Source organism: Anarhichas minor, unplaced genomic scaffold (genome assembly GCF_050575085.1).
Source record: "Anarhichas minor isolate MPS153535 unplaced genomic scaffold, ASM5057508v1 ptg000095l, whole genome shotgun sequence".
Classification (NCBI taxonomy): domain Eukaryota; kingdom Metazoa; phylum Chordata; class Actinopteri; order Perciformes; family Anarhichadidae; genus Anarhichas; species Anarhichas minor.
In genome coordinates, this window is record NW_027466541.1 from 184,724 (window position 1) to 194,880 (window position 10,157).

General features: G+C 43.6%; 1 protein-coding gene across 1 annotated transcript; it reads right to left on the reverse strand.

Annotated features, from left to right (window-relative positions):
• Positions 1-8,893: 8,893 nt before the first annotated feature.
• On the reverse strand, positions 8,894-9,915 carry ier3 (immediate early response 3). The gene has a single exon (XM_076082516.1). The coding sequence runs from the start codon at positions 9,876-9,878 to the stop codon at positions 9,432-9,434; it is 447 nt and encodes a 148-aa protein (XP_075938631.1). The 5' UTR covers positions 9,879-9,915; the 3' UTR covers positions 8,894-9,431.
• Positions 9,916-10,157: the final 242 nt, after the last annotated feature.

The window sequence follows — 10,157 nt, forward strand, 5'->3', positions numbered from 1 at the left end:
CTCGAAGCTCAGAGAGGAAGAGGAGGAGGAAGAGGAGGAGGAGGAAGAGGAGGAGGAGGAAGAGGTGGAGGAGGAGGAGGAGGAGGAGGAGGAAGAGGAGGAAGAGGAGGAGGAGGAAGAGGTGGAGGAGGAGGAGGAGGAAGAAGAGGAGGAGGAGGAAGAAGAGGAGGAGGAGGAGGAAGAGGAGGAGGAAGAGGAGGAGGAAGAGGAAGAAGAGGAAGAGGAGTAAGAGGAGGAGGAAGAGGAAGAGGAATAAGAGGAAGAGGAGGAAGAGGAAGAGGAGGAAGAGGAAGAAGAGGAGAAGGAGGAGGAGGAAGAAGAGGGTTAACGGGACGGCAGCTCGTTTCAGACAATTAAACATGTGACATTGAAAGTAGGTCACAATGGTGGCAAAGTGATTATAATGACATTACATCAACAAATCCTTCTATTCAAAACCTATTAATAATAATAATTACTAATCTGTAAGTATCAAATCAATCAGACATTTGTATTTAATAATAGTACTAATATCACTACAATAACAACAGCTACTGTTACTACTACTAATACTAAAAATGATCATGATAATAATTACAAAACAACAACAATAACAATAATAACTATTTAAATCCTACTAGTACTAAAAAATGAGTTCAGCAATTTCAATGTAATAATTTAATTATAGCTTTATGGTACTAATATCATAACAACTACTACTAATAGTTAAAATGATAATAATAATAATAATAATATGAATATGAATATGAATATTAATCTCAAAACAGTGTGGATTGAGCCGGTATATAATGAGTAGATTTGAGCTGCTTCCTGGTTCCTGCTGAGTAAACAGAAGTTGAGCTGACAAAAGAAAATGTAAGTTTTGCACTGATCTCTGTTTCATCAGAGCAGAAACATCCTCTCATCAGCTCAACCTCAGCGTGTTGAGGACGTGTTGAGGACGTGTTGAGGACGTGTTGAGGACGTGTTGAGGACGTGTTGAAGACGAGTGTCTGTGGGCTTCAACGGGTGAAGACATTGAGTAAGACTTCCTCTGTTTCCATTGACTTCCACCACTCTTCTCTCTAGGAGAGGCGTGGCGGTCCTGCTGGTTGGTGGTCGTTTGGACGTTCAGAGCTGAAGACTTGAGACGACAGTTGATGAGAAATATTAAACAAACTAGATTCAGGTTTCACTTCAGCTCTCTTTGACTGAAACACCCGACGTTGTGTTTGTCTCGAGGGTGACGGCAGAAATACAGATTGAATCCACAGAGTTCATCCTCCAAAGACTCTTTTTATGTCAATCTGTCGCTCCGATCAATCTAAATCTACTGATCACAGTGTTGAGTTGTGTTGGATGTACTGATCCCAGAACATTCAAGTGAAGCTATTGCACTACATTCTGTTAAGTTTAAGCATAGACTCTCTATAAGAAGTGGACGTAGTCAGTGTGACTACGTCACTACAACACTCTTTGGTTGATGGACCGCCGCTTTAAAGTATTTAAATTCAGAATTTTGGTCGCCCCCATCTTGGTTTTTTGTCGCTGCGATGACGATGAGTGTGGAGCTCGTAGTACAACCAAACGCTGACCAAGACAAATTTTAGGCGACAAAAATGTTACAATTACCTTTCAGGAAGTTAAAACACACAAGTTGTAAAGACGGAAACAAAAACTGTGGTAGAGACCTGTCAATCACTGTGTAGCCCCGCCCTAAAGCATCCCCTGCTTTATGGTCTGTTTGACTCTAAATGCACCATAATGTACTAAATGAACATCATGCTGTATTGAAGAAGACTTGAAACTGGAGATTGAGACCATAAACTCATGTTTACAATGTTTACTGAGGTAATAAATCAAGAGAGAAGTAGAGTCATTTTCTCATAGACTTCTATACAACCAGAGGAGTCGCCCCCTGGTGGACACTAGAGAGAATGCAGCTTTAACTCATGAAGCGTCGGCTTCACTGCTCAGACCTGAAGTTCATCACTTTCACATTGGATTGCAGTGATGAGCTGTGGTGAGAAGAAGCCGCTGTGAGGCCATGAGGAAGAAGCAGTGTTTCCTGAGTGACATCATGCTGCACCTTCTTTTGTTGTCTGTTGTCGTGGTCTCGCGGTGTTCTTGTGTTGGGTTGTCTGTTGTCGTGGTCTCGCGGTGTTCTTGTGTTGGGTTGTCTGTTGTCGTGGTCTCGCGGTGTTCTTGTGTTGGGTTGTCTGTTGTCGTGGTCTCGCGGTGTTCTTGTGTTGGGCTGTCTGTTGTCGTGGTCTCGCGGTGTTGCAGCGTTTGTGTCCTGTCTGGTACGTGCGGCGTGTTTAGCGCTCACATGGTTTCTGTGTGAACGGAGCACAGAGGTGAGCGGCTCTCTGCTTCCCTTTGAGAAGGAGTGGGAGGTGAGTTTATATTAGTAACAATTCAAAGGTTGCCTTCACAATTGTCGGATGTATGACTGTGCACCTGAACGTGGCTCCACCCGGCCGGGCCCCTGGGTGTTCCCTCACCACACAAATACTTCAAATACTCAACATACTTCTCTAATCCTGGATTTATAGCTCTGAGGCTAAATGAGCCGCGGCGATCGTAAGTCATTCACAGATGTGTTACTCATCAGACACACAGAAATGTTCTCACAGCTGAACCACACATTCTCATTTCATTGCACAGACAGCTGAGTGACAGCTGTATGTGGCAATGACACAAATTGATTGCATGTTATATTATAAATGATGTTATACTTCAGGTATGGTTCTCAGCCCAGAGTTAAAGAAAGGAGAGTTGGTCACCGGTGAAGTGAGAAGTTATTTTAAACCTGAAAGCTTGAACAGCTCTCAGTCACACGCTGTCTCTACAGGAATGTCTGTAATGCTGCTGCTTCTGGTTCACACGGTGCAACAGTTCAACACTGCAATCTGATCTGGAAACTTAAATTAGCATTTGGCAAAACTGCTTCACTGAAACGTCGATCACCTGAACAGAATATCTGAATGTTGAACTAAATAGTTCGTCATTTACATCAGAAACATGATCGTTTCCTGAGCTGCTGCTGAAGTCACGGCCAAAGATAAAAGACACCAATGAGGACATGTATCGACTCATTCACCCATCCGTGGACGGATGACTGAAAGGGCCTACTGGGCCCCTGGGTTGGGGGGCCCCTGGGCCTGAATCTCTGTTTGAAGTTACTGCCAACATTTCTAGTTGGGGAGTCACAAAGAGATGCAAAACTAGCACAAGGACACACAAAATGATCACATAGTTACACAAACTACAAAGAGAAGCATAATGACCACAAAGAGATGAAAAACTAGCAAAAAGGACATGAGACACAAAACGACCACGAAGACACGAAACGACCACGAAGACCCAAAACTAGCACGAAGACACAAAACTACCAAGAAGACACGAAACGACCACGAAGACACGAAACGACCACGAAGACACGAAACGAGCACGAAGACACAAAACGACCACGAAGACACAAAACTACCACGAAGACCCAAAACTACCACGAAGACACAAAACGAGCACGAAGACACAAAACGAGCACGAAGACAAGAAAAGACCACGAAGTTCTACAAAGAGATGCTAAACAATGACAGAGAGATGCTAAAATGACCACGATGAGACACAAAACAACTACAAGAGATGCAAAACGATCAGAAATGTGTCTTTGATAAGATGCGTCATCTTCTTTTCTTGGTAACTAGTTTTTCTTCACATCTTCTATAAGAACGTTCCGCAGGTTCAGTGAAGGTTGAATCTCACTTTACCAGATCTTGAAACTTTCCTCGGCTACAGTTTCAACCTCCAACAGTTCGTCATGCTGCTGGTGTGATTTAGGACTTTTACTTAAGGAGCCGTCATGTTATCATCATGATTTATTACAGATGCATTATGGGGGATTTTCTGCTCTCATGAACATATTATTCAGGTTGAAAGATCACCGGTGGCGTAAGTTTGTTGGGCAATCCTGACTTTTTCAGCTTCCGGTCTGATGCAGCCGGGGAATCTCCCGTCAAATACGTTTCCTCCTTCCTCCATTTCCTCCGCTTTGTCCTCCCCCGCTCTCACTCCCTCTTCTTCTTCTTCTTCTTCTTCTTCTCTCAGGTTTCAGCTGCGGTCCTCCAGCGTCCCTCCCTTCCTCCTCTCCTGCCAGAGATGAGTCACTGTGTTGGTATGTGGAGAAAGAAAAGGAGGAGGTGGAGAGGTGGAGAGGTGGAGGAGGTGTGGAGAGAGTGAAACCTTCTCTTTGTCCTCTCCACCCTCGAGCACCTTCCACGGAAATACAGAAGAAAAATAACCCGTTCACTTCTGTCCTTCTCTCTCCTCTATCACAGGCCGATATTTAATTCTTAAACTAAAGTCAACATGAGGACTAAAGAATAGTTTTATACAACGCTGCTTTAAGAGACCACAGGAAGAAAACTAGAGTTGTTATTGATTGATTGATTTTACACCTTTAAAGCTTTACGGCTCATAATGAACCAGACACACTGTGATGAATAGCTGTACATTCACGGTGCATTTAAAACAGTAACTTACTGTATTTCATAATAACTTTAACTTACAGTTAAATATTAATGCTTTGCATGTAAATTAACAGTTAATGGAGTTTTGGAACAGAAATGTTTGTAATGTTGTTTATCTTACAAAGTCAGCTGTATAAACTATTGAGGTCAAGTAATAAGCTTCAGTAGTATAGTATTGTATTGTTTATGAGTTCTTGTGTTTTTTACTTTTTTGTGCAGGAATTAAATGCAAAAGTAGCATTTTTTATTGTCCTTTGTAAATAAACGGTAACATGCTGGTATGTACTGTTATTCTACCATCACATACTGTAATCCAATATACAGTAAGTTACTGTTAAATTACAATAGGTGCACTGTAAAATAACAGTAAAATACTGCCTTCTCTGCTGCAAGTATGAGACTGTTATTTTTAGAGTGCAGCTCTAAGAGAGACTTGCAGCGTCTCAACTTTATGTGTTTGATGGACGTCACAACGCTTCAAACAAACACTAAAATATGTGACTCCTCCACATCCGCTACACCTCCAGGTCAGGAGATGAAGGAAACACAACCTGTGTGTGTGTGTGTGTGTGTGTGTGTGTGTGTGTGTGTGTGTGTGTGTGTGTGTGTTTACCAGTAAGATAACATGGATGAAGTGTTTAGAGTGACGGCTTACTGTGTTTAAAGAACCGTCACGCTAGCAAGCTGAGCAGAGAGTTTCCACTGAGGTCTACAGTGTGTGTGTGTGTGTGTGTGTGTGTGTGTGTGTGCGTGTGAGTGTGTGTGTGTGTGAGTGTGTGTGTGTGTGTGCGGGTGGCGACGACAACCACAACTTCCGATTGTTATCAGTTGGTTGAGGTCACCTCTAGCATTAATAAAAGACTTCCTTCAATACAAACACTGTTTACTACACATGTATGTGTGTGTGTGTGTGTGTGTGTGTGTGTGTGTGTGTGGTGGTGGTGTGTGTGTGTGTGTGTGGTGGTGGTGTGTGTGTGTGTGTTATCTCCCTGTGGTTGAACCTGACAGTCAGTGTAACAGCATGAAGAACCAGCTGCTTGTGATGCTTAAAGGACCAAACTGTGGTGTTTGCTTGGTATTGACGTTGGTTGAACAGACATGGATTATTTCACTTCTCTTCCTCACAACGTGTCCCGGTGTTCTTGAGTTTCCATTCAGTTCCTTGTAGTGTGAAAATCTGACTTATTGTAATTCATACCAGTGATGAAGTCTGCGTTTACACATCATAACTGAACTGGTCTCATGCATCATATTATTATTCATGTGATTATAAAGCAGGAAGTTTAATGTCTGCTAAAAGTCCCACAGAGCTGGATGAGTCCAACAACCAGCCGTCTTTCCTCCAGCAGAGCGCTGCTCCGTCCTCGTGTGGAACCACAAGTCAACGCTGTTTATTTCTCACGTGATTTCCGTATTTCCGTAACAGCACCTCTGTGGTTATTTTAACCCAAACGACCTAAATAAGTTTCCTGTGAAGATGGAAGTTTAATTTGTAAAGACTTGTAAATGTAACAAGCAGAAATGAACTTGTGTTGCTGGACTTTCGTGGGAAACGCCCACAATAACGAGGACTAACATCTCGTAAGATATCGAAGGACTTGGACTTCTGCAGAAACCTGAAGTTTGCAGAAACCGAACCTAAAGAATGACTCTGATGCCTCTTTAGAGGAAACACGCTGTCATGGTTCTTAATCAACCTGCAGCGTCTTTAAAGTAATAAACGTCTTCTTCTGCTTCTGCTCTCAGTCCAGTTCCTCTTAGTTTGGCTCTTCTACACAGGAAGTGGTGCAGTTTACTCCAGCCTGGTTCTGACCAGTTGAAGCTCAACTTACGGTGATTTCCACCTGTCAGCAAAAAGTGATTTGAACCCAAACACCAGTATAAGTGAAAAGCAAAGGGCCGAGGTCAGAGGGTGAGTTTGATGCAGAGGATTCTGAGCAGCACCAACGTCACCGTCTCAATCACGTGCATTTCATTTATCATAAATACAAAGTGCAGCTCTTTCATTGGATTTGAAGAAATGCAGAAAACAGACGTTTAACCCATTAAATACTGGAGGCCATGAACACAACACTCTCAGTCCTCAGTGAAGCACCAACGGCTGAACCGTCGTCGTGTTTCTTCTCTCTGAAGCGTAAACAAGTCAGCGTGACACCAGACTGTGAGTCAGAGCGCTATCGGTGAGGTCGGCGGTTCACCGGATAACAGCTCTCGTGTTCGGTGAGTTGACTCTGCTCGTCTGACCTCGGCTGGACGTCTACCCACAATGCTTTGGGTGTCGTCCAACAGAAACACACAGCGGGAAACTGTTGGTGAGACACCCGGGGAGGAGACACGAAGACAAAGACAGACACACTCAAAGGAGACAAGAACATATTCACACATTTTCATAACTGTCTCTTTGAACTGATAGTAGTTGCAGAAACACACGTGTTTTATTTGATTTAGAAAAATGTATATTTAGCCACTGCAACAATTATAACTGTAATTTATGATATATATGATGAAACCAGTTTGATGAGATGGTGGAGAGAACCTGCACACAATCATCAGTCAGAGAATAAAAGATGTTTAAAGAGAACAAGAAAGAGAATAAACAGGACAACAGGAGGAGATCAGAGGTGATTTTCCACCGTCGTTGTGGTTGAAACCAGCGAGATAATGAAGCTCAGACGTGTTCAGACTCATCTGATCTGCATTGTGTCACATCTGAACTCTGGAGATCAGGACTCATCATAATGTTTCCAGAATCTCCCAGAGACCAAACATAAGACATGTTCTCTGTTTAATGATGTTCCTTCTTTCATGAAGTGGTTGGTTAGCGTTCTGCTGAAGGATGTTTCTTTACAGAACATTTAATGCAGAAGGAGGAGAACAAAGAGGATAGTTTCACATTCTGCTTTAGTTCCTGAATAACTTTTACATCAAATAAACATCTTTAGTGTGTTATTCTTTGAAGAACATGCATCTAAAGATGTGAGTCATTATTCAAGCTGTCCCACATAAAGAACAAGATCTATGATAACAGGATAATCATAAATATTCCTGCATGGACTCATAGAAGCTGAACCAGGTGATGTGTTGGTGTGTTTGATCTCTCAGTCAGTCACAGATATTAAAAACATCTTTTAAAAGATCATTTACAAACTGTAGAACATCAGTAAATCATTGATATATTTAATCATCTTCAATATTACAGAGAATAAAAACACCGGCAGACATCAACACATGAAGCTTCAGCATTAGAAATATATATGATTTATTCATGTATATCTTATATTTCATCCCTTTACTGTAACTTCTCTTCTCTTCTATGTCATATATTCTCATTCTTCTCTTTTTACACATAAAAACAAAGTATTTCATTGCTTCTCTGTACTTGTTGTGCACGTGACAATAATAGAACTTTAGACACGAACACGCTGCTAAAAAACATCTCTGAAGAGCAAAGCTTCTTCCTGCTGAGACTCCTGTCTCCTCACCTGTCTCCTCACCTGTCTCCTCACCGGTCTCCTCACCTGTCTCCTCACCTGTCTCCTCACCTGTCTCCTCACCGGTCCAGTTCAATGTATACTGACAACATGACGCATCCAACCTCCATCATCACGGCCACGCCCTCTCTATGAGGTAATGCAGGAGAGTTAACTCGTCATTACAACAGTCTGCAGGGACACCTGAACTACTCATCAGTGATGTAACAACGAGCTCCTGTTTCAGCAAGATGAAAAGTGGAAAAAAGGAAAGTGAGTCTGCAGAAGTTGATGCTGAGTATTATATATATATGTATATATTATATATATGTGAGTATTATATACGTATATATTATATATATGTGTGTATTATATATGTATATATTATATATATGTGAGTATTATATATGTATATATTATATATAGATGAGTATTAGCATCGTTGCAGTATAAACTCACAGCGTTCATGAACTTTCTCTAAGTTTGTTCTTCTCTCTGCATCCATCACGTGACTCGCTGTCGGCTTCAGTGTTTCTGGTTCTGCAGTAATAAAGATCTTCACATGAAGCTGGTCAGCTAGAGGTCACCTCTAGAATTAAAGATGCAGGTGCATGATGGGTAAACACCTGTGATGCTTTCTGCAGATTTATGAGCCAAATATATAAAAAGCACCCAGCCTGAGAGCAGCGACATAAAGTTCATTAAAGTGTTGCATAGTTGAGTCAAACAAGACGTGTTTGACATCTTTAGGTTTTAAATATATAATAATATATAATAATATGTTGCAACTGATGCAGACGTCTTGATTATGATCCAATGAATTCTGCAGAAACATCCATCAAACACAACATTTAGAAGAATGAGGCAGCAAACAGGAACTTCTTTTAAACTTTTTTATTCTTTAAATTATTAATCAATAAATAGCAAATATAATAAATAACTAAATAAGACATTTAGACAACAGACAGTGTCAGTTTCTGCTCGTTCAAGTGACAGTTTTATAAACATGTAAAACATCCAGTTAGAGTGCAGTCAGTGTGTAAATCACACTGTAGAGTTCAAGTTTTCTTTACTTCAAGTTTCAGTCTTTGTGTTCTTTCTTTCTTTCTTTCTTTCTTTCTTGTGTCCGGTTCCAGACCGTGTCCTCCCCCGCTGGCAGGGAGGAGAAGAAGCCGGCGCATGGAGCTCTCTGCCCGGCCGTGCCTCGCGGTGCGCACCGCTGATCTCCAGCAGCTGCACGGGATCAACTCCAGCTCGTTTCACCGTGGATCCCGGAGGCACTGGACTCCTGGACGAGTAGCTCAGTCCCGGGTGTCTCAGCTGTCGCTACCCGCTGTGCCGTAGACCAGCAGAGCCGCCGTGTTTAGCTCTCCATGGCGCCCTGCTGAAACCAGCTGCTCCCGGTCTCCTATCCGGGCTTTGTTCAACCGAAGGAGCCACCGTGCAGCGCTCAGATCTTGGGTGTGGCCGACAGGAGCTCGGATCCGGGGCCGAGGTCCGTGAGCTGCTGCTGCGGCTCCTCCGCGGACTGGTGGTGGAAGGGGAAGCACTGGTAGTCGCTGACGGACACCGGGCCGTCTGCGCTGCCCGGCAGCGTGTCGGCGCAGGGCTCCTCGGTGTAGATCTGCCACAGCACCACCAGACACAGGATGAGCAGCCAGCGCTTGGCCGGGCTCTTCTCCGGCGGCGGAAGGTGCATGCGGACTTTAGCCGGGTACATCACCCGGGTGCAGCGCTTCCTCGGCCGGATCGGCGCGTAAGAGAGCAGCGCGGTGGCCTGAGCCGGCACCCGCTCGAAGGTGAAGACCTCGGGCTCCGTGTTGCGGGTCGCCAGTCTGGGGAAGCCGAAGCTCTCCTGCTGCACCGTCAGAGTCACGCTGTTTGATCGCGAGTACATTTCTTTTTCTCTTGGTTTTAGTTTTTCTGTCTCAGGTTCCAGAAAGTCCGATAAGTGTCCGAGGAGCGCAGCTCTCACTTTATATCTTCATGTTCAGGTTGTGCGCTTTGTTAGACACGCCCATACCACCAGCAGGCCACTCCCTGACCGGCACCTTATTGCTCAAGGAGGGAAAAGAACCGGAATATTTGCATGTGGTTTGAGGTTTGAAGGCCGCGGATCCGGATCCCGGAGCAGCCGGGCTGCGGTGGAGCTGAATCATCAGGGTTTGGTCCAATA

Coding starts and splice junctions, on each gene's coding strand:
- ier3 (XM_076082516.1), bottom strand. CDS start 9,878: ATGTACTCGCGATCAAACAGCGTGACTCTGACGGTGCAGCAGGAGAGC.